General features: G+C 42.9%; 1 protein-coding gene across 25 annotated transcripts in view; it reads right to left on the bottom strand.

Annotated features, from left to right (window-relative positions):
• Positions 1 to 25,728, bottom strand: part of RBFOX1 (RNA binding fox-1 homolog 1) — a 2,283,260-nt gene that overhangs the window by 134,168 nt on the left and 2,123,364 nt on the right. For all 25 annotated transcript variants that reach the window (XR_008373346.1, XR_008373347.1, XM_053556410.1 and 22 more), the window contains one exon: positions 4,590 to 4,733. Coding sequence is in view for 23 of the 25 variants with exons in the window: in XM_053556410.1 (XP_053412385.1) it covers positions 4,590 to 4,733 (144 nt within the window). In the remaining 2 variants the exon portion in view is untranslated. The remainder of the gene's footprint in view (positions 1 to 4,589; positions 4,734 to 25,728) is intronic.

Genomic DNA, 25,728 nt, shown 5'->3' with positions numbered 1-25,728 from the left:
AATGTCATCTATGGAACATCTTCCAAGCAGTCAACACAGAAACCCTTCCTTCAGCGATAAGCTCTGGGTGAGACAGAACCAATCAAAAAGCCATCTTAGCATGTGTCACTCCCTAAATGACACCAGATGCCCTGAAACGGTCTCCAAGTTTGCTTCCCTGGAAGTTCCATTACATTGCCGGTTCTCAAAGCAAATGAAACAAGCCCTAAGAAGAATGCTGATGTAAGCCCCATTTCCAAGACAGTTGTGTGCTATATTTATAGTATCAACAGTTTAATTGGGAAGTTTGGTGCTAATGATGTAAACACAGCTGGCACATTTTCAATTTAAATAGACACGACTCGTTCGCAGACGAGCATTTGTTTGCTCAACAGCAATGTTGGGGAGCCTTCAACAGCGCCTCACAGCCACACGCTATGTCTCAATCGCTGTGTCAAGAAGACTCTCCAGAAGCTCACAGGCATGCACTTGGACAAACACGTACCAAGCATTTTGAGACATTCTCAGATCAAATAATATTTCTCAGAAGAAAAAATACTGTGAAGGATGTGCAACGGACACAGCATAAAACATGAAAGTAAAGGTTAGTTCAAAGAGTGTGTGTGGAGACTAAGAAGAGAGATCAGCCCAGTTTTTCTGAGTGTTGGCGTCACACTGGGAATGTATAAACAGGAAACGCTACGCCATGTCCCCTAAAGCCGGCTTCACCCCTGACAATGCCGTGGGAGATAGAACTTTGCAACCGGCCATCGAAGGTACAGGCAAAGCCCATCTCTGTTCTATCAGTCAAGAGTGATCACGAAAGCTTTGTTCACTTGTGCTGAAACTCATGTCATCTGCTTTATGGATAATAAAAAAGGGCTTGAGTGGATTGTTTTACTGCTCACCGTGGGTTCTATATTTTGATAACAAAATCAAGGTTGTGAAAACAAGCACAGTACGGTGCAAATTTGAGCAACTGTGTCTGAAAACAATTCCATGTTGACATGTGTTGTATCCAAGGTCCAGATGTATTACGTGTACGCTGTACTCGACATGTGTTGTATCCAAGGTCCAGGTGTATTACATGTACACTGTACTCTCTTAATTGATAGGTGTTAAATATATGTGTCATCCGGTCAAACCAAACCCAGAAATCTTTAAAATTTAAATAGTGAGTTAAATTAAACATTCTATCGAGGAAATATACATTGCAGTTAATTCTGTGGAAATCCATATATTACTTTCTTGGGATCATCAGGAAGGAAATGGAAAATGCATGCTCAGGCGGTCCCCAACCTGAAGAAGGGCTCATTGAGAAGGTAGCCAGGGCCAGAAGTGACATCCCTTTCCATGGGACATCTGGTGTCGATGCCATGGATACTATAACAAGAGATCTAGTCACTCACATCTCAGCGGGTTTTAAAACATCTCTGGCTTCCGCTTGTATATTGTAGCCACATAACCTTTTGCCCAAAGGAGTAGTTCACATTAGGGGAAAAAAATGAAAGAAAGAAAGAAATCTAAGAGAATGTGAAATGTTGGAATCAATACTCCAAACAGAAGAAAAAAGAATATGAAGCTTGTGGTGGAAGAAAGGTAACCAGGATTCCCGTCCCAGCCAAGAGGTGCTGAAGTCACACATTAAATCAAATGTGAGACCCCTGCAGTCAGATTGGGCACACAGCTCTTTGGTTGAACTATTGGTGGGTACAGAGTTGTCATGAACATGGCCAGGTTTTAGGCAGTTGGAAAAAGGAGGTTGCTTTTTTGTCTCGTTTTGCTTTTGACTTTGAAATCTCTACCCATATTTAACAAAAGAGACAAACACGGAGAACTACCAAGATCCCTGAGAGCGTTTTCCTCTGTAATTGCCCTCCTGGTAACCGCTGCCAACAAGAGGGCACAAAGGCGGACTGTGCCGCCATAAGGAAAAAAGATGTCTCATCCAAATGACTTGAGAAATACCTAATTGGAATGAAAACGTAGTCACTTACAGTAACTATGACCTAAACTAGGAAGCCCTGTTGAATTCCCTCGTCTCCAGGGTGGGGAGCCATTCGAATGTTCACAGGTGCCTTTGAATGTGACGCATGTTGCTCCATGTATCAGGTAACAAGAACGGCTTTGCAGTCACTGACACTTGGCCAGATAGAAGAGGCACTGAGTGTTTACATTCATTTCTTCAGAATGGTGGTTGTAAACCTAGGATACCCAAGAGTCATTCCAGGGGGTCCAGGATCCGTAAAAGCCTGGTATATTTATTTATTTATTTATTTTTGAGACAGTGTCTCACTGTGCCGCCCTCGGTAGAGTGCTGTGGCGTCACAGCTCACAGCAACCTCAAACTCTTGGGCTTAAGCAATTCTCTTGCCTCAGCTTCCCAAGTAGCTGGGACTACAGGCATCTGCCACAATGCCTGGCTATTTTTTTCTTATAGTTGTCATTGTTGTTTAGCAGGCCCGGGCTGGGTTCGAGAACCCACCAGCCCCAGTGTTATGTGGCCAGTGCCCTAACCCCTGAGCTACAGGCGCCAAGCCAGCCTGATAATTTTTATAGACAAAATTCACAGGAAAATAAACTAACAAAACTTACAGATTTTTTAAAATGAACACAGATACTGTTTGTGATGTAAGAAAATCAACTGTAATGCTACTGAATGTACGCTGCTATGGTCTCTTAATTGATAGTGTTAAATGTATGTGTCATCTGGTCAAACCAACATCTTGTCAGTTGCTTGAAAATCTTAACTGTATATAAAAAAGGGCTCTGAAACCAGTAGATTTTGATCCGAGTTTGATACCAGACAGTACAATATTATGGCAAGATCTTCCCTGTGCCATCTGACCCTGGCTGTAAAAGAACAGACAGGTTGAGATATGAATGCAAACAGGACCCTGCCCTGGGATTTCTAGCTGTGAATATTCTGAATACCTCCCTGACTGAACACTGTAACCCTGGTAACCTTCAAGATAACCAAGAGTACCAGGGGAGAGTGAAGAACACCTTAGGGGTGGGAGCTGGGGTGAGCTGCAGACAGCGGCAGACACCGTGTGAAACGGCGCCAAGATGGTCATTAAGGGAACGGAATCCAGAGCGAACATCACAGTGACTGTTGATGAGAAAGGATCGGCTGAGTGGCAAGACATCTCCCTAACCTGACAGGCCAAAGAGAATATGACTCCTTTGGCTGCCCATCACTCAAACCTGGTCTTACTGCTTCACACACACTTAACCTCGACTCCAACTTTGAACGCTCTGCACTTTTCAAAGTCATCCCTGACCTGAAAGTGCCCGAGGGTATCTCTGTTCTGCAAGAGTTGGAGGGCTCAACTCAAGGTTATTACTAAATGAGAGAGAGAAAAGTGCAAAAGCTGACCTTTTCCTCTGAAATGTCAGGATTCAAGTGTGGTATCTTTTAAAGAGGAGGATGCTTGTTCTGCCCTTGTGTCAGATGCATACTTGATAAGCATCATGTGTGTAAGAGAAATAAAAGGGGCCAGCTAATCCCCGAATCACAGAGCCCTTGAGTAAGCAGCCAAGGCTGCCCCTTTAATGTGGAGAATGACACCAACTTTGCTCAAAACGATACATTCAACTTGGTCATTTTCCTATTCCTTTCTTTTAAGATTTGCATCCATCCCCAAACTCTTTGAAGAAGAGTCTCCAAGCAGCCCACCTTTGCTCTCAGTCAAGCATTAAGGATTTAGTTCTTTTTACAGAATCCACATGCACTCGCTATCATGGCTGGGATGTCATGGACAAACAGTTTCTTGTAGCTGCAAAAATGAATGACATCCAAATCCTGTCGAAGCTCTGTTCTCTGGTGGAACTGAGCTCAAGAAAGTGGTAAATGCATCCCTTCCCAGAGTGGATAGTAAAGATGCCTTCCCAAAAAAGAATCAGGGTCATGGAGACCTGCAAGGAAGTCATGCTATGGTTACGCTTCTCTGGGCTGGTCTGTTTGACCATGCTACCTAGGCAATGCTGTCCTGTGTGGCATACGGATCTGTGAATCCCTTGCCACTGATCCCAGGAGAATGTGTACTGTAGGAATTGAGTCAGACTTAGAAATCAGTAGATTTTTCTTTGTTGTCATTTTTTTTTAACTGAGCCTTATGCAGGACTAGTTATCCTTCACAACTGTTCTGAAATCTAAATGCACAGTGCCTGGGAAAGAGGAGGTGAAGGAATGAATGCAGGGATGAGTCACTCTTCTGGATGATTCGATAACTACAATAGAAACAAAACCAAGAGGACTCATCATGCACATCTGAGCCATGATATGGGGTGGTGGCCACAGGGTTTGGGGTCATTGATGGCCTTGTTTCAACAGTGAGTAATCTAGGAGTTTAATTTCCACTGGACATTTGAGTTACTTATTGGAGGAAGACCGTTTGGCCAAGTAGAAACATGGTGAACATCTATAAAGAATTACATGCTACAACCATAAAGAGTGACCAGCCACAGTGCACCCACCCGACTGACTGCCTTCCCCCACCCTCACAGAAACGGCTCATCTTCGTACTGTAAATACCAAAAACTTACATGAGATGAGAGGACTCTGGGGACCCAGAGTGGACAGCGCTGAGCAGAAAGGCAGTACTTACACCAAACATTTGTCGGAGGTCTGGATCCCGGAACCTGAAGGGGATATTGGAGACGTGCAGCCGTTTGGGCTGGGACTTGTTTTCCGTATTTTCTGAAGGTTGTGTCTGGGGCTGCCCATCCGTGGGTGCTGCATCGTCCGTCTGCTAAAATTATAAGAGGAAAGCAAAGAGGCTCTGAGTAGACTCAAATGGTCTATTTCACTGTGTTTCTGTGTCCCCTAAATGGCAGGAAAATGCCAGAACAAAGGAACTGGGAATGGGAACGAACTGCCGTGTCTTTCTTTCATTTGAGCACCCAGCGTGGATGATCCGGGTTTTAGCAGTGAGCAAAGCAGACTAAGTCTGCTTGGAGGAAAGACAGACGGTAAAACAAATTAATAAAAATCTTATGGAGCTGCTAGAGGAAGAAAACACTGGAGAGCAACATAAGGCAAAGGAAGGGGCCTGGGAGGTGCTGGGATGAGGTGTGGGGAGTGAACACCTCACAAAGAAGGAGGTAATAATCGTGACAGGTAGGAGAATGGGTATTCCATAAGTGATGCTATTTAGGACCATAAGGTATGCCTATGTAAGCATTCAGGCTGGACAGATAAAATGTGAAGAAAAAAATTTGAAAAGGTGGGCGGTGCCTGTGGCTCAAGGAGTAGGGCGCCAGCCCCATATGCTGGGGGTGGTGGGTTCAAATCCGGCCCTGGCCAACAACTGCAAAAAAAAAAAAAAAAAAAAAAATTTTTGAAAAGGCTGTTTGGCATCCTGTAGGACAAGTAACCAACTGATCAAACTTTTTAAGTTCTAACTTTAAATTTTCTAATTGTACAAACCTGTGCTGTCCCCTACAGCTGACCATGTGTTGCTACTTAAATTTAAGTGAATTAAAATAAAATAAAATATTACAATTTGTTTGCCGCAGCTGAATTTCAAGTTAGACAATGCAGATACAGAACATTTCTATCTCTGCAGAAAGTTCTGCTGTACTACGTTGGTGTAGATGACTTCGCATTATTACAATACCTGGTTGCTCCACTGTCTCCCCCCACCAAATAATCCTGGATAACATGACATTACATTGACACTCATATACAGGTATGAACTAGGAGAAAATTACAGTAACGTCTCGTATCATTGTAGACATTCTAGAGTTTCAGTATTTCAGACACTTCAGATACTTTCTTTGCAATTAGCACATGCTCCCTCTAGGTGGCAGTAGACGCCATCCACACCAGATCACCTGCTTTTTAGAAACCATGACACAAAGCCTATGTGTGAGCCCATCAAACTCATGAGTAAGGAATCATCCTCACCTATTTATAAGCAATTTAGAAGCATACATCTGGGACAAAATTATCAATGCAGGCAGCCAGGTGTAAAATAATAATAACTTAGAGGAGATGACAATCTTACAATGTGAAATATAAAAGAAACACCCAAGTAACATGAGCATAATTAGCAACTGTCTCCTCAACCATGGTATTTGCTGGAAGATTTCACTCATAGTCTTTTTACGTACACACCCTAAATTGCATTATCAAGTCAAGACCTCCCAGTGGCTGGCACACCATTCTTCCAGGCCGATGTGATAGCAAAAGCTGCACCAGATGACTTCTTCACCTATCAAGTGCATTGTCATGATGACAGCAAAACAATGTACTTAGTTATTTTGCATATATTGCTGGAGTGAATAGAGAGAAGAATGGTGATCATTTTCTTAGGTGGAAAATTAGAAATAATAAGAATTCACACCTTACAGGGCTCTGCGAAAACTGAACATAATAATGTGGGCCAAGTTGGCAGAGTCCTTGCCACATGGTATATATTCAATAAATGGAAAGTAATGAAGTTTTTAGGGTGATAGCGATTTTTAAAAATCTCAAGAGAAGTGTAAACCTCCAAAACACAGGCAGTTCCCAAGTTAAGGAAAGACACAGCAGCAGAAAAAGGACAATCAATTGCAATGCAGACTGTTAAGTGCGGGAATAAGAATAAATCGTGATGGCTTGAGTAACCTTAAATCGGGGACACACATCGCAGCTGGAGGGTCAGTAAGCCTTGCCTTTCATGGAGGTGAAATTTCAAGTGTAAGAAGATATGAAAGGGACTGATGCCGTATTGGGAGACAGCAAAACACGTGCAAAGATGCAGAGATGTGAAATCATATTCTGGATTTGGAGAAGTGTACGTGGACTTGAGCACCACTGGTTGAAAGGGATATTTATGAAGGAACGGCAGGACAATCGATTATAGAAGTAGGCAGGGGGTGGCCGGATCAAAGCCCTGTGTGAAAAGCAAGAATCTGAACTTCACCCTAAAAGGTGTAAGGAGTCACTTGGGGATAACAGCATAGATGTGATGTGACCAGCTGTGACACAAGTGATAAATGTCTGTTTAATAGCTAGCTGATTCATCGACCGGCCACACAAATGTATTATCAGTGGATGAATAAACTAATCAATGAGGAAGTGAACAATCAGCTCTGCCTCCTTCAAGTAATAGTCAAAGAACAGCATTATATTGCTGAGACCCACACAGAGCAGAGCTGTGTTTTCTCCCCTGGGAATATGAGATTCGGTTCCACCTCAACACTCTGAGCTTGTAGCAGTATCAGCCAGGACTCTCAACCTTCCAGTCCATTCTTTTTTTCCATTCTGTTAGAAGTTCCAGTTGAAATGTAGAAATTAAAATGAGCTCCTTCTCATCCCAAGAAGGAGACTTAGATTTGGATTTGTGCACAACTGCTGGATGTTTCAGTTTAATAAACCTAATTAGGAATTACAGAGATTATGATTAAACATATTAAATGATTAATAGCATTATGCTGCTCATGTGAAAATTAAAATTAATCATCTCTAGTCAAACAGGACTTTGGAGAAATCTTTGCGTTGTTTCCTTTGATGAAAACATACAACGCTCAATTAATCATTTTGTAGCGTACGCATATATACAAATGCCTATGAATTGGTACGCAGGAATACCTGTGCATCAGTGATAATGTTTAAAGAAACATAAAATAAAAATGTTTTCAGCTCATTGTGGGCATATTGAAAAGGAATAAGAGGAGCATTAAGGTACAGAGGTTGAGAAAGAGCCAGAGAAAAAGAAAAACTCTTTCAGACTTGAGCATGAGTGTATATGGGGGGTGTGTGTGTGTGAGAGAGAGAGAGAACATTTCCACTGTTAGCTTGTCTTGGGCAGGTCACTTCAACTCTTTAAGCCTCGATGGACTCATCTATCAAAGGACAATGATGGTACCCTTCTCATGGGACTGGAGGGAGGACTGAACCTAGAAGCAGGTGCCTGGAGCAGCGTCCATGCTGCCCACAGCATGTTCAGGGCTAGACTGAGGAGAGTCATCATTCCTCTTCCCCTGGGTGTATGCTCTGTTCCTCCTTCCATTTTTCTGGGGCCTCTTAGGGAAAACATATTGAAAACAAGCATCCGTTTTATATCTCTGTATTCATTTCTTGAGAGATGAACACAAACTTGGTGGCTGAAAGCAACAGAACTTTATTCTCTTGTCGCCATGGAGGCCAGAAACCTAAAATCAAGGTACAAGCAGGGGGGCCACACGCCCTCTGGAAGCTCTGCCCCTTCCAGCTTCTGGTGGCTCCAGATGTCCTCTGGGTGGGAGTGCATGACTCGACTCTGCCTCCGTCTTCACACAGCCCCCGTCCATCTCCCAGCATCCCAGAGGCAAAGCTCCTTCTGTCTTTCTCTCCTTATAAGGACATTACTTATTTCGTGTAGGAGCTTTGGACATGAGCACTTCGTTTAAGGGTCACCATTCAATCTGCCACAGACCCCCAGGAGTCCCCCACTAAACAAGCAAATCAAAAGAGTGTGTCCTACAAATGAGTAGCTGCTATCAAGAAGGAGACAGCATGAAACTCTCAAGACGATTGGCCTCAAACCAGGCCCAGGAGAATGTCCCTTTCAGCCTCCCATGTATCAATAAAGGTCACTCTAATAAGGTCCCCTACAGAGACAAGGCTGTGTCTTCCCTTCACCAACCTGATCTCCCCGACAGCCTCTCTGCACTTAGCCCTACATGCGGTGACACTCCACAGCCCAGCTGGGAAGGCTTTCACCAGCCTCCTGAAAGGCCACCAGCACTCAAGGACAAGTACATGCCAGCCCTGTGTCCTCACTGTTCCTCACACAAGTCAGTAAGTAGATGCAGCATCCTCGAGGAGCTTTGTTGCAGCCTAAGGCAAAAGCAAGGGGTGAAATTTCTAAGGAGAAAAAAAAAATGTGGAAAAGCTAGTTAACTTACTAATAGAACCAAGCATCTAGAATACACATCCCGGAAGAGTCATCATTCCTCTTCCTCTGAGTATGTGTGCTATGACTACGGGATTTATAGTTCCCAGAGCTGAAGCATGTCAAGGTTCCGCGGGAACTAACTGCTGGAAGACCTCTTGATTCATCTGTGTCTGGGATTTTAAACAATTTATTCTTTGCTTTCAAGTGAGTCTCACTTGGACTTAGAAATGTACTTGATGGCCATATTGGAGAGATCAGAAGATGGGGCATAGAAACCCAACAAATTAATACTGTTCATTCACTCAGAGCCTGGTGGATACTGAGAACATTTGGAAGATGAAGGATCTTAGAGGTACCAGGTCACGCAGCCAGGACATTCCCCTCTATGAGGCTCAGTGTGTTCCTGACTTTGCAATGTCTTGGTCTTTGGTCTCCTTGCTTTTCCTTGAACACACTCAGTGGGTTACCTCTTCAGTCTTGGCACTTATTACTCCATTGGCCTAGAAGACTCTTTCCCCACAGGCTCATGTGGTCTGCCTTCTCCTCAGCACAACCTCTGCCTGCATATCACCCATCAGAGAAGCCTTCCCTGGCTTTGTGGTCCTGCACCAGCATCCTCTCCTTCCTTGCCTGCTGACTCATCACAGCACACATCTTACGTCACCCTTACATTACCTGCTCTGTTATCTTGTATATGACCTATCTTTTCCACCAAAATGCAATTCCCGGAGAGCAGAGACTGTGGCTTTTCTGTTCACTGTTTTATCCCCACAGCTAGAATGGTGTTTCTGGCCACACATGGTGTTTCTACTGATGCTTTGGGCTGGTTCCTTCTTTGCTGTGGGAGCCCCATCCCATGCAGGGCAGGTATCTTGTGCCCCACTAGATGTCACAAGGCTTGTCCTGGGTTGGAACTACCAAAAATAACTCCAGGGATTCAAGTGTTCTCTAGGAGGTGGAGTTGTGCCAATGGAAACCGCTGAACTGGGGCACATGGTAAGTTCTCAGGCCCTTCACAGCCTTTTAGAGTAGGATGAAGGTGCCAAGTCTTTGTGAACTGTTAAGTCTCATGAATAAAGAGGGGGCATTATAATTATCAACAGTATTAACGACCTCCAGCTTTTAATTTTTCTTCAAGTCCATGGCTATGCACAACTCTGAAATGCAGCCTCCCCATCGCTCAGGGAAGGCCGAGGGATCTGACAAGGATAGAAAGTCCATTAACCTCAAGAGGTGGGTTTCCCAGCAGTGCTTGGCAGAGGTTCCCACCCAAGCTCATCAGGACCACAAAGCCAGCTTCTGCTCCGGCCCAGTGTGAGGGCCCTATTAGGAGGCGGGATGTCTGCTGCGGAATTTTTCTTAATAAATAAACTCCCCAGGTATCGGCACAGGTTATAAATGTTAAGAAAACAGCACCGGCAGTTTAATCTCCTGAAGAACCCTTAGTGCTTCCACAAAGACCTTAATAAAGAACCACGGGGCTCCCTCTGCTGTAATCGTTCCTAATTCAATGAATAGCTCTGAGCAACCCAAGACTAATCCTGGTGAAATTGGATTCTCATATCGACCAATCCGGGGATGGCTCCTTGAGAGATAATGTGAAGCCATGTAAAAATCTGTGCCTTTCAGATTTTGACCCCACCTCACAGTGTCCCCTCTCTGAGCCCAGTAGCCACTACTGAGTTCCACCTGTGGGGGACCTTTGGGTGGTGATCAGGTCACTGGGAGGAAAAACAGAGGTAAGGGGTATTTACGGCTAGATTTGTTTGAGTTAAAACGCTAGTTTCATCCCTTACAAACCCAGCTCCCTACATTCTTCGGAACCCTCAGTTTCTAGGTCAAAGATTTCCATCACTGGCTTGTCTGTGGGCCCAGGGAGCTAGGGACCACCATTCCTCACCCAGGGATGGCAGAGTAAAATGTGGGGCGTGCACACACTTGGGGGGTACACCATCAGGTTGTCAGCAGGAAATCAGAATACAGAAAGAAATGAGATTTCAAAGCACAGTGCTGAGGGGAGGAGGAAGGCAATAATTAGAAATAAAGTAAGAACTGTACCAAATTACATTTGATGGAAATTCAGAACACAGATACTATCAACATAGACAGAGTTCAAAGATGCTGGTAGGTACTTTAGAGCAGTCCCACCTAGTAAAATGTGAATGATATACATGTATGGAATGTTAGAATTTCTAGAAGCCACATTTTTAAAAAGTAAAAAGAGACGCAAACATTAATTTAAAATATATATCTTATTTAACCTAATTTATTAAAAAACATTATTTCAACATACCGTCAATATAAAAAAAGTATGAGAGAGAGAGGTTTTTTCTTTTGGACTAACTCTTTGAAATCTTGTGTCTATTTTATACTTACGTCTTATCTCCCTTTGGACACTGAATTGTCATTGAAAATACTTGACCTGTATGTAGGCTTTGAAAAATGAATGATTAGAAGGGTGTCTAAACATACTTCAAAGGTTCCTAATACCGGAATCAAGTGTAGGGCTTATAGTTAAATTAAATAAAGTTGAATCAGATTAAAAATCCCACACCTGTGTCACACTGGCCATTTTTAAGTGCTCGAGCACCCGCTGCTGGTGGTCCCCTGTGTTAGGCAAAATAACAGCCGCTTAGGGATGTTAATGTTCTAATCCCTGGAACCCTGAATAGGTCACTTCACATGGTAAGATTGTGGATGGAATAAAGGTTGTTGATCACCTGGCCATATAATGAGAAGATTATTCTGGATTACCCGTGTGGACCTATATAATCACCAGGGTCCTCAGAAGTGGAACAGAGAGGCTGGTGGAGTGGAAGAGAAGATAGTCGCTGATGTGATGTGGAAAAAACTCAACCTGTCATTACTGGTTTTGAAGAGGGATGAAGGGTGGCCTCTTGGAGCCAGGAAAGGCAAGGGGATGAATCTTGTCAAAAGCCCATTGAGAGAAATATAATCCTGACAGCTAAAATAATTTTTACCCTGGTGATATCCACGTCTGGCTTCTGACTTCCAGAATGGTAACATAACACATTTGTGTTGGTGAAGACACCAAGTGTGTGGTCATTTGTTATGGCAGCTACAAGAAACCATCAGCCTTCCTCAAATCAGAAAGCCGAGGGTAGAAGATTCCAGGACAGCCGTAGCGTGTTGGGAGGGACGAAGAGTACATCGTAGGTTTAAAAGAGAGGCAAGCGGGTAAAACTGTTCCCCAAGACAGTGACAACTGTGTCCTTTGAAATAAGGAATATGATGAAGTCAACTTTATCTAAGTCACAAATTAAAAAAAAAAAAGAATTAATGAAATAAATGTGGGATGCTAGTCTCTTCCTTGGGTGGTAATGTAAAAATTAGAGATGCTATATCCATGTAGACCACCTAGCAATGTTCTCTCCGACAACTGGTCCCACCAGTGGTAGCATCTGGAGTGGCTCTTGTTGCTGTCATTGTCATTTGGTGGCCTTTCCTTTACGCTGGACATACATATTCTTAGCCCATCTCTGTATTCATGGACACAGTGACGATTTTGTGAATGTTGTGGACCGGCTCGCCGGGGGAAAGGGGTACATGCATCTTCATTTTGCTTAAATTTTAGAACATTTACAAGCTCCCCGGAGGACACAGTAACACCCGTGACATGGGCGAGGACCACTGTGGACGGCTTCTGCTTCTTCCCTACCCTACGTTAGACAAAGGACTCTGACAGAAGATTCTGATGCTGAATGCTTCCACCCACCGTAGCTCATATGCAAAGCGTGAGGCTAAAAGGTCAGGGACAGGGGGATGAAAAGAATACTGTGTGGTGCTTCTACCATGAACTGGGCATCTTGCTAGATGTTTCCCACCGAGCTGCCGTCACAACTTGGAAAACTGAGGCTCAGAGAGGTTATGTGATCTGTCCAAAGTCACACAGCCAGGAGATGGCAGGATTAAATTTAGGATATCTAACTCCATCTCTTTGGACTCTTTTCACCCTTCAGTGGCTTTTCAAGGTCACAGTGAAGATGCTCTGGAAAGTCTAAGCACAGCCATTGAGGGAAACTGCAAAGCACTTTACAAAGGAGCTAAGATTCATAGTCCACATCTGGACCAGAGCCAGAGTGATGAGTTCTGTGAGTGAAGTCCCAGCACACCTCACCAACCAAAAAGCAGACAGAGCCAGGCTGCTTCAGATGCCTCCTTGGTGGTACTAGAGCCCGGGGTTGACCTCTGCTAAACCCCATTAACCATTTCCTTACACATTTTTATTGTACTTGACTTTTCTGTCCTGCCAGAATATGGCTATCCCAGGAATAAACATGATGGCAAACCCATGTGTGAAGCCCTTGACCGTGGCACATAGTAGGCACTCTTCTCTACTGAACCGTTCTAGGAAATACTTTGGGGGCCAGCTTCTTCTTCAGATCCAGGTATGGCAACGCTACAGCTAAGACAGGTTGCGAATGGAGATTGATTCCCCCCCCCCAACTCAGCCTACTGAATATTCAGCCTCTTTACTTTCCTATAGGCTTCACCCCATCCATGAGCAAAACTCCTCACAGTGATAAATAAAAAGTGTACTTTGAATAGCCAGCTGCTTCTCCCTCCTCCCCCAATCAAGTTATTTCTCAGAGAGAAAAGCTTGTGAGTGTCTTTGAGGCATTATTTGATTAAGTTGACAATATTATGTGAGCGATGGTTGAGTACCCACTGCGATGTACTTTGGACCAAATTGATTTGTGTAACGAACACTGGCTCTGTCTCTTCTTGCAGCCTGAATGGCGGTCTTGATTTAGCCAGTAATGCCGGGTGCCGAGTGAATTTACAGGGTCCACGGTCCCTCTCTCTCAATCTGCAGAGAATAGCAGGGCAGAGCACGGGCTGGCATAATTCAATACATTGTACTATAAGCTCAGAAAATAATATCACAGAGCTCTGCAATATACCTATTTGATTTGATTTGTAAACCTGATAAAAAAGCAATCGAGAAAAGTTCAGGGGGAAAATATATATGTTCTAAGCAAAAAATGTAACTATATTGAATGTGTACAAAGAAGCAAAGAACGGGGAAGAGAAAAATCATGCATACTAAATCAACTCATACCCTGCATTAGACAATATTGCACCTTCTCCATTTAAAATAAAGCAAGATGGTGAAAAGTTATTTTCCATTAAAAATAATAATAATGGTAAGCCCAGGGAATGGGAATTAAAACCCACAGTTCAGGTTCTCTTACAATCCTACTTCAAAAACGGGGCTCGTGCAGATTCCCCCAGCTTGCTGCTTTTTGTAGGCAAACAAATAAGTTAATCACACAGCTTTGGATGTAGTTAATGCCTCATTCTGTGCTCTGGCTGGGCTGATTCCAAAGCCAGGTGACACAGATTTAAGAAATACATCACATTTCCCTCCACTCAAATAAATTCAATGCTCTGCTCAAATGATGAAATTCCTCAGAAAGGAGGGCTGGAGGCCAGAGAAGGGCTGACTATGAATTCCTTGGCTTCTTCTTTTATACTTTGGAGAAAAGTTAGGTATTTACCACACCAGTAAAGGAGACAGGCTGTCTAGTATTAGTCTGTATTAGTCTCCTCAAGCTGCTATAACAAAATATCATAGACTGGGTGGCTTAAACAACAGATATTTATCACCGTTCTGGAGGCTACAGGTCCAAGATCAAGGTGGCAGCTAGTTCTGATCCTGGTGAGGGCTCTTTTCCCGGCTTGCAGATGACCTTCTTCTTGCTCTGTCCTCATGTGTCAGAGACAGAGCAGCTCTGGTATCTCTTTCTTCTCTTACAAGGACATAATCCCCTCATAGATACCCCATCCCAATGACCTTATCTATACCTAAACACCATAACACTGGGGGATTAGGGCTTCCACATATGAAGTGAGAGTGGGGGACATAACTCACTCCTCAGCTGTGTTACTGAAGCAGAACCCACAGACATCTCCAACACAGAAGCAGATCTGTCCCAGAGAGGGGCAAGGCTTGAAACTGGGAGCTCACTTACCCAATCATTCAAAACATATTTATTGAGCACCCGCTCTATATATCAGGTCCTGGGGACATAGGAGGCCGGGTTGGAAGCTGGGAATTGCCTACCAGAAAGCAAAATGATAAGACTATAGGATGTATTCTTTCTTTACTTCTTCATGTTCCAAAGCTTTGGCTTATACTTCCAGGAATACATAGTTTAAGAATATACTAATAATCATGATGATAACAACAGTAGGTATTTATAGAGTTTGAAACTAGATTATCTGAGTTTAAATTCCAGCTCCACTACTTCCTATTTAGGTGACCTTGAGCAAGTTATGTAACCTCTCTGGGTCTCCTTTCCTTCATTTGGGAAACATAATACGATTAGCATCTATCCCAAATGAGTCAGGACCTGTAAGTGCTCAAGATAGTTCCCGGCCCAGGATGATCATAACGATCTGCATCCGGAACAGTGGCTGATGCCCGACTGCCATTTAATGAACAGTGGGTGAATGATGAGCATTCTGTTAAGCAGCTCTTTGCATATATTATATTTCACTGCATCACTTGGTGACTCAGACAGGAAGATTCCATTACCGTGCCCATTTCATGACTAAGGAACTGAGGTTCCGAGGGGCAAAGAGCTTCTTTGAGAGCCTCAGTCAGCACCTCAGAGCCAGCAGGGCAGAATGCTTTAGAGCCCCAGCATGGCCATCCCTAGGTCAAGTCCCTTGATGATACTTAAGGAAGATATGAGAGATTTCTGGGTACTTGGTGGTTAAAACTCAGGTCGGTCCATCTTAAAGCTTCCAGAGTCAATGAGATTCAAAGTGTCTCTTCCTATTGCTACAGATCTGTGGCCCAATGGACCTGAGGTGGTCAACTTCTCCAGCAGGGTCACCTCTGGAACCTTTCTCTTCCTCCTCCTCTTGGGCCCAGACTCTCTCAGGACTGGAGGCTGGGTTAGAAGGGCCCCAGGAGGTAGAAACAGCTCGTGAAAATGTATACTTCTCTCTCTGCCTTCTCTCTCACTCTGTGGAGCCTCTGGTGCCACTGTGAGCACTCACAGAAGTGGAGTCTGTGGAGTCAGCATGGTTGGGTCCTTGGGACAGTGATCAGGCCCCCTATCATCCTCTGTTTCTGCCTGGAGTCTTACATCTTCACAGCCACCTCCAGTGGCCAGTGCTCCCAGCTCTTCTGTTAGATGGGCTGCCCTTCTTCAGCACTGCACGTCCTGGACAGCTGTGGAACCCTACATTCTTCCCTAGCTTCAGGCTCCTTCAAGATCCAGAGGAGCAGAAGGGGACAGGTGGCAGGCACTTAATGGGTTCTCCACGACCATTCTTTCTGATCCTTCTGTGCTAGGAAATGCTAGCAATAATCCACCTTTATAAATCTCTAGGTAAGAAGCAGGTATACATCTCTGTGACAGGTCATCCCACTCCCACCTCATTTAAAAAAAAAACACGTCAAGTTCTCCCAAGAACCCTGCCACTGTCTTCTGTGTTTGTAGCATCGTGAAGATGAGCCTTCTCGTTTTCTAGCTCAGTGACCTTTCAGCCTGAATGAAGAGGTGGCCTCCCCTTGTGAGGAGTGACCCTCTGAGAGCTTTCTCCACACCCCACCTTGTCCTCCCGATTTTCTTCAAATTTCTATCCCACTCAGAAATTAAGGCCAACCTAAACATTAATTTAACAACAATAACAAACTGTTGGTATTTTATACTGAATCCTCAATTCCACCTAGCTCGGCGATTTTTTTTTCCCTCTGATGTATGCAAGATTTAAATGGACCAAATGGCAATATTATAGGTACGTTAATTTTCTAGGCCTAAGAAAACTACAAAAAGCACAATTCAGGGGTAGAAAATGGATGGTGAATTTAAGACGGAACTGATTCAGTGAACTTCCCTGGATTTTCCTTACTAATTGCTTCTTTCTTTGTGCAAATTCCTTAAAAGGAATTAAAAAAGCACGCCAAGGGTTTTGTTCTAGGACTACGGGGAGTTTTCCAGTAGATACAGAGACATTTGGATATTATTCTTTGTGAACACTGATTTGTCTATGTGCATAAATTTGACAAAGAATCTTGTCACGTAAAATACATAATTTTCTGCAAACTGACACTTTTCAGGTTATTTCTGAGTTCCAAATCTTATTTGTCAGTAGGCTAATTTCTTTCACACAGGCATATGTACATGTTAGGAAATGGAAATACTAAGAAATACACTCTGAAAATGGAAATGCCTGCATCTCCTGTCTAATTAGCTCTTGACCTAGACAGAAACAGCATGCTTTTTCTTAAAGGGCATAGAGTGAACACTTTGACCTTGCGGGCCACACCACATGTGAAAACAGCCACAGCTAGTAGGTTCATTAACCATGAATATGTCTGTGTTTCAGTAAAGTTGTCTATACCAAAAGAGACAGCAGGCCAGGATGGCTCATGTGCCCTAACTTTCTACCTTTAGAGGAAGAAATACTCTGGGTCCACTTTATTCTATTCAGTTACCATTTAAAGGGCTCCTGCTTGTGTAAACAACATTTGTGTAGATGTGAGGAACAAAGGATAATAAAAGACATACTCTGAGCCCTCAGAAAGCTCTCCTTGCTATGGGGGGAAAATAATAAATCACAAAATCACAAGACAATGGGTTTTCTGATGGAAGGATCTTTGGATACATAATTCAGTCAGAGAGGAATATGGAATACATTTTAAGAAAGTCTCATTTCTTTAGAAATTCAGCAGTCATTAATTAGCAGAGCTCACAAGCAAAGCTTTTGGTGCTCTAGAGGTCCAATTATTAAAACAAGGAGAGAAGAATTTCCACTAGTCTTGGGGTAATCTCTCATCTAATTACATCTAGTTTTGCCATTCATGCCTCTAATGAGAAGAGAGGGGGGCTTGACGTGATAATATTTGGGGGGTAGAGACATGATGCTGTGTGACCCTGAGCAACTCACTCTCCCTCTCTGAGGCTCCATTTCTTCAGTTTTGGAAAAGGAATAAGGACACCTGTCCTTGCTTGGGTCACAGAGAAACAACTAAGATTTTACTCCAGAAAGTTCTCTGGCTATTTCCAGGTGTCTTGTACCTGCAGTTAACAATTTCCAATTTGGGGTGAGGATACCCAATATAAAAAAAGAAGATTTGATCACACACCAGGATGATAATATGAAAATCAGGGTGGCAACTATAAGACTTTTACTCACTGGGGGGATCCTTTTGTTCAGAAGATTTGAATTTGAGCCAAACTTTTGTTAATTTCTGTGTCATGTTTGGGATATGAAATTTTCTGCACCCAAATGAATGAAGACAATAAATCTGGTGGCCCTGCAGGTACCTAGCCTGTGTACAAATTCAAAGCTCAGAGACTTAGGGAGGGTAGGTAGCAGGAGGGGCTCAGCTTCAGTAGCGATTCTTGGTCACTTTTTACAAGATGCTGGATTTGTAGCCTGAAAGGTAGACAAGTTTGCCTTTGGTGGGATGTAGACATAGTTGAATGTACTTTGTTCATCTATCGCCAGGTATTGCCCGCTGAACACCTCTTTCTAAACCACATGGTAAAAATGCAGATTTCAGGGCCACATACTAGAACTAGCCACTCATAGTATCATGAACTCAACAAGAATCCTTTTAAATATTCCGCACGGGTGATGATTGTACTCTGACATTTTACCAGCCACTGCCTCATACCTTCGAGTGTGACTTTTTACGCCCAGACTGGGAAACCAACTGCGACTGGCCTCTCACTGCCCAGTCATTTGATCCTGGACGTGTCATCTCTCGATACCTTACGTCCTACGGCTTAAATCGGAGATTTGTGAATTCATTCTTTCGAAGAATATTGATTGGACACCTTCACTGTGACTGGATAAGAACCAGGGGACTGAGGGGAGAGATTAAAAGCATCCGTGCTGACCATGGCTTCTTGGGTGAGCACGAGGTTAATAGTAGTGCCAGAAGTCCAGCCTTTATCCTCCATGGAAACCAAAAGTTACTGTTCAGAGGACACATCCCAAACCTTGGGTTGGAACTCTTGCATATCAGGGTGTATATATAGCTCCCGACTGCCTTTGATTTGTGCAGTTTGCTTTCTCCCTGAATTAAAACTTCTACCAAGAAAACAGACTTTTCTATTTTTAAGGTGGATGGGGGTGGGGTTTAGTGGCAGATGAGGTTTCTCTGACTGAAGTGAAGCAAGACTTCCTTCTGGACTTTAGATGTGAGGATATATAAAAGGCGGAGGGAGAAAAGGCAGAGCCAGAGAGAGAGAGGAGAAGGGAGAGACAGAAGGAAAGGAAGAGAGGAGGGAGGAGGAGGAGGGGCGAGAATGAATGTCTGTAACATAATACAATCACAAAGTGGAATTCCACGGCAGACGGAACATTCCCACGGAGAGGCTCACCACTGGCTCTGATGATTTGGTGTTTTCGATCTTCTGTATTGAATTTGAGATTACAAACCTGCTTTTCCATTCAGCCCTGCCCCGCGGCTTTCCTCGACATTTTGTTATCTTTGCCTGAACCTTTCCGGAAAGCCCTCCGAACCTTTCTCCTCTGCTGGCTGCTAGGGAAATAGGATTACTACCTCTTTCTTCAACAGAGAGCAACTATTCTTCACAGAAGGGTAAAACAAAACTTTGAAAGATTTTTATTGAATTTAAAATGAGCAGAAAAAAAAAAAAGCTCTTTTAAGAAGAATACCAGCGAAGTTCATTTAGCATAATGCCCACTTGCTTTCACTGGGGATAGGAATCCCATCTGCGTTTTTTTCAGGTGCTCTCCACATTACATAATACAGTATTTTCATGCCCTTATTCCACATGTGCTCTTAGAAAGGCTCAGGGCACCACCATAATACTTTGAGTGTGCCCCAGAGCCATCTGGATGCTCTTTCATAAATGCAGATTCCAGGGCTCCTCTGGGCTGCCTTCCCGGCGTGGGGGACTGGCAGCCTTAAAGAAACGTGGGGGCCATCTTGCTCCTTAAGTACAGCCTTCTGACTGAATCTAAACATTACACAACAAATCCTTTTATTAAAAGGGATGCAACCAAGAAACATGAAGCTTTTCTTACTTCCTCTGGTGCTTAAAAAAAAGGATGATCTTGAAATCAGAAGGCCACACCGTTTCCTACTCCTGATGGGGTATTTGGGGGAGTGCTAGACTGAACTTGTTCATACTGATTCGGGAGAGCTGATGGTTAACTTGTTAGCAATTTGTAGAGCCTGTTGTTAAACACAATCTTTTATAGAAATAGAATGACCTAAACCCACAATTAAATAATGTATAATAAAAAGGTAATTTAAATGTATTTATTTACTTATTTTATTTTCCAGTGTATTGTACCTGTATGGTGCAAGTACCCCATAATGGTGTGAAAGCTGTCCTTCCACAAATCTTTTCATAACTCTGTGTTTGGTATCTTGAATCTGGCTACGATGGGAGGGAGTATTTACACCATGGAAATTAGCAACAGCACACATCGGTCTCCTCAGCCCTCTCCCCTCCCCTGCCTTCTTCCTCCAGCGAACTGTTGAACATCTACTAGCATATCAGTGGCTGGAGACAGCCATTTGCGTTTGTGACATGCACACCAGGCAATTCTAATAAAAGTGGTTTCTAGGCCACAGTTTAAGAAAATGCTGACAAAGGTTTATAAAAAGCAGTCACCAGCGGAGTGGTATTTTGGTCATTTTGCCAGTTATTTAAAAATTCTCCCTGGCAATCAGTGTCAAGAGTCAACAAAGCCCTCTACTCCAGAATAAGGAATGCCTGGGTTCAAGGCCTGGCACCCCATGACTTTTGTGTGACGTTAGGCAAATTACTTAACTTTCATTAAAGCCCCAGTTCCCTCATATACAAAATGGGTTTTCAGTACTTTGCAGATTCATGGCAAAAAAGTAAGATAACATCATGAAGAACGTAGCATCAAGCCTGCCTCTAAATTAACTGTTTAATAATCGACAAGATAGGCGTTTGACAACAACAGTGGTGATGTTTAGTGTTGTTAGTGGTTGGGAGAAATCTTTGGAAATGATAGATCTAGCTGACTTGGTAATTTTAAACCAAGAAGGTTCCAGAAAACAAAGACAACTACAAGGACCTTAACGTCTACCTTAAGGCTTTCAGTTAAATAATTCTATTCAAATAATCATAGCTGTTCATGCTAGTGTGCAGGGATACCATCACCAGTCCTCACGATGCCTCTATGAAGCTGGTAGTAAAACGATGTCCACTTTATCAATGAGAAAAATTCCATGCAGCTACCAAAGAGAGTGAGCACTAGAACCAAGGCCTTGGACCTAGACCAGTGGCGGCCCCCTGATGTCATGTGGCCTTCTTGGGAATGAAACTCCTTATCCGTATGAGATTGATGGAGCGGCAAACAAAAATGGGCCCATGAAGGAGAAATTCAAGGTAAAAGTTTGATATTGGGTTTCTTATGACAAACTTACAACATTCCAGAGTCACCTGTTACCATTAAGGCAAATAATAAGTACCATACATTTATCTTGGTTGGTATCACAGTCTAAGAAAGAGGTCCAAGTTATGCAAATAGCCAACTTGATGAGCTACGCTATTCTCTTCCTTATGAGCCATGGTTTTAATGGAAAGGGGGCAGAGTGGACAACTCTGGCAGGCAAGGGTGGAGGAAAAGAGCACAGAAGAGCGTGTAGCAGCAGAGATGCAGGTTTAAATCCTGGCTCTCAGATGTGACGGATGTGCTCTGTGACCTCGGGCAAAACTTAAGATTTCTCAGGGCCTTACACGTGGTGCGAACACTGCTTACATTTTAGGCTATTATTGAGATTCCATGAAATCTAGATAATTTTTAAAGTTCTTAGCTGATACCAAATACCAAAGCAATCAGCTTATGGCATTTTCTTGCATAATCATCGAGCCCTAAGTACATCCTAGGTATAATTCTAGGGGCTGGAAGTGCACTGTGGGAGAAAGGGGGGTAAAAACCCTTTCTCTCAAGGGACACAAGGGCCAGTGAGGGAGGAAGAAGATAAATCACCGCGTAATAAGTACGGGCCCTGCAGAGGATGTTAGAAGCATGAGTACCAGGAAAGGACATACCCAACACAAGGAGAGGACCTTGGGCCTGCTGGGTGGGTTCAAATTTTTCAGTGAGTGGTCTTTTAGAAGGTGACATGGAAATCAAAATTCGACAGAGCAGCAGGAGCCACGGGGATAGTTCAAGCGATAAAGGTCCAGTCACAGAAACAGCCAGCACAAAGGGTCTGGGGCGGGAAGATAATGATGTGGGAGGCTGGTGCAAAGCGTTCAGCGTGGAGGGAACGTGATGTGATGGCAGAGACACGGTGAGGGGCATATGGGCCATGCAGGCCTTTGAAGGCTGCCGGGAAACTTTTTTGGAATTAGTTTTAGATTTGCAGAAGCATTGCAAAGGCGGTACAGAGAGTTCTTATTTACCCTTCACCCGGTTTTCCCTAATGCTAACATCTCACCTAACCCCATGCATTTTTCCAACTAGGAAGTCACTGCTGGCATATGCTATTAACTAAAGTGCAGATTTTATTTGGATTTCCCTAGCTTTTCTACTAATATCCTTTTCCTGTTCCAGAATCCAATCTGGGATGTCAAGTTGTATTTGCAGGATTTGGGCTTTTACTTTTTGACAGAAACTGAAGAGTCACTGGGGGGCTTTTCACCAAGGAAGGAGATGAAATGACTTATGTTTTAGCAAGACTGCTAGAAGTCTTCTTTTTCTACTTAAATCTGAGTTCGAAGCAAGAGGATGGGAAGAAGACTAGAATTGTAATTTAATAGGCTTCTACTAAAACCACCCTTACACTACCCACGAGAATAGAAAATATCCTTTATCCAACTTATACCAACAGGAACAACCACAAACAATTAGCAGGCATTTTACAAATAAACAATCTTATGTAAATGCTAAATAATAAACATAATATTCACTTCCTTAACTGTTCTACTTGGTTTTTATTACTGCTAATGTTAATTGCCCCAACATCTTAAATTTATAGCACTCCTTTCTCCCTAATAACCAAGTATTTTCAACTTCTATTTTCTTAATTGTCCGAACTAATAAGCTTGCCTGGTTAGAACATGGTGATAATGTGGCCAGAATTACAGGTTTGATGTTATACATTTGGCTTTGTACAAGAAAGAGAAAAAAGATAAAAACATTCAGTACCCATTAAAATTGTTCCGAATGGAGAATAGTTCAGTTATAGGTGTTGGGTGCCTTTTAAATAAATAAACGAAGAAAGAAATAAAAGATACAGGTACCTAAATCACCAATCTGAATTCACTGAAGTTCAAAATCATCTGTTCATTATTAAAATTGCTATGCAGTGAATACCTGCCCCCATTTCTGATGGGCAATTGAGATCTAGAGAGACTAAATCTGTTTCCTCCAACTACCTGATAGACTAGTTAATGATTAAGAGGCTAAGCTCAAGAATTTCATCTTCTTTGTTTGAATCTTATTCTACATCACTGCTGTGCAACCTTGATTGTGTTAGCTAACCTCTCTGCTCAGGTTGCTAATCAATAACATTGACTTTCACATGAGAGTACATAAAGCATAGGCTTGTTACAAAAATATGACAACACATATAAGATATTTAATAACTGTTCCTGGGATGACTAAAGACCTCTGTTTATCTGGCTGTCACTCTTGTTTCTAAGTCTATCCTGGAATATACCTCGTTAAATGGAAATTGTTAGTTTCCCCATCAGCCTAACTAAAGTCTGGGATGAGAATAGGATCTGAGTCTTTTTTAGGTCTTTATCCCCAGTGCCTAGCACACAGCCTGGCATACACTAAAGGGTATCTCTTTAGTGTAGAAGTGATCTCTTCCAAAAGATCCTCCAGGCTAATAGTCTAGACACAGCTGAGGCCAGATGTCACCATCTCCTAGATGTCTTGATTCTTTTTGGCTCTCCACAACCAGCCTCCTTGGCTCATTAATTCATCAAGACTGGGTTGTGATCACCCAAACATGTGGAGTAAGCCTGCCAGCTCTGTCCTATAGTAAGAACTCTCTTGCCTCTGGGGATTGCCAGCTCCATCTTGGTAACAGTAACCAGTACCTTTTGACATGAGAGAGTTGGACAGCCTCCACGTGCACTGGCTGCTTAGAGGTCTCCCCTGAATTGCAACCACTCTTGCCATGTATTCCCCACTTTCTCTTTTGAGTACACAGCAATGCTCAGGAGTGCCTCATGGTTCTGTGCATCTAACACTAAATTTTAATTCTTATGGAAAATTTTAGGCTGTCTAAACAACTTTTAAAAAATTACAGACACTGCATAATTCAAGAGGAAAGAGGTAGAGGGAGGAGGGAGAGAGGGAGAGTGGAAAGAAAGATGGATGGACACACCTTGTTCTTCCTGGAATTCTTGTGTGTTTATTGGGAAGAAAGAGAGGGTGAGGCAGAGGACTCTGGACAGTGGCAAATAGGTCATGTGAAACCAAGGGTGGGGCCGTGCAAATGCTTCAGGCATAAATCTCATGGGGTCATGAACTATGGATTCCTTCTCTCTGCTTCTGCAGCGCATATTAAGAACTGAGCTGAGGTTCAGTTCAGATTTTGCCATAAAAAGCATCATAATCAATTCACAGTGACCTAGTGGTCACTCAAGCCACGCCATCCAACAGGCCCGACTCCAACTTCTCTGAAGACATCCTGGTGCTTAGGAAGATGCTTCCAGAAAAGGTCTTCTCAAGGTTTTACGTTTTAATACTGAAGTCCTTTACCTCCAGATGTAAGAAGAGTATCCTGCTTTTGTTTTTATTTTTAAGTATCCTCTAACTAGGAAAGAATGTCACAGATTATATAAGAAACTGTAGGTACTGACTGAAGCTTTCACAACACATAAATAAAGAAGCAAACCTAGGAAACAGATGTAAAATTCCACGATGGAAAAAATAAAAGGGTACAGACTCAGCAAACAGAAGGCAGTCTGGACACACGATTAAAAAATTGAGGTACAAAACCATCCTTTTCTTGTGGCTGTGCTACTGTCAATGAGCACATAGTGAGGGTGACAGAGCTTTGCTTTATATTTGTGCAATTTTTGGAAATAAGAAAAATCTGCTTTTCCCATTAAAAAAAAGAAAAGAAAATCAAGGTATGATAATTTTATAAAGACATTCTCTACTTTGCTGATGTGAGAAAAAAAAAAAAAAAAGAGGAGAAAGGCAGGCCCAACCCCAGGACTGAAAGAAGTTTCCGCATGAAGCCTAAGGATGAGCTGATGTAATATGGAACTCCCCTCTGCCTAAATAGAAGGACTGGACTAAATACAAAGACTAAGCGCTGGTCTCAGATCATTCCAACAATTAAATGATCAGGGGTTCTTCATTCAAGGGTACATGGTGACAGGAAAAACGCATTCGGCATTGCAAACGGTTATTTCTATTTGTTTGCTGTTTATTTTTGAAAAAATTAAGTTACTTCATATTAGGAAGGATTTGTGAATATATGTAAATATTTGCTATGAAAATGTGCAATAAATTTGAAATGTCTACATTTTTATAAGGTGGCAGGATTTCATCATCACCATCTCCTCCAATATCTATGTTCTTTCTATGTTTGGGGTCTTGGATTTAAGCCAAAAAAAAAAAAAATCCAAATAACATTGAAAAAAAAAAAAAGAGAGATAAAAAGAAGGGGATAAAATTGTCAAAAAATGACAATGCCATTATGGGCTGGTATGGAAGTGAGAAAGCTCTGCCCTGAGCAGCAGAAAGGATGGAGGTGGGGAAGGTGTGGCCCAGCGGTTCTCAACCTGTGGGTCGCGACCCCTTTTCTCCATTTGTAACAACACGGCAATTAGGAAGGTGGAGAACCACACTATGGACATAGGACATTTGCATGTACTGTTTCCTCTGCTGGAATGTTCCTTCTGGGGTT

The sequence above is a fragment of the Nycticebus coucang genome, chromosome 12, assembly GCF_027406575.1.
Source record: "Nycticebus coucang isolate mNycCou1 chromosome 12, mNycCou1.pri, whole genome shotgun sequence".
NCBI classification, from domain to species: Eukaryota; Metazoa; Chordata; class Mammalia; order Primates; family Lorisidae; genus Nycticebus; species Nycticebus coucang.
Note: the sequence above shows the minus strand (reverse complement) of the source record. Positions and strands in the feature narration are given on the sequence as shown.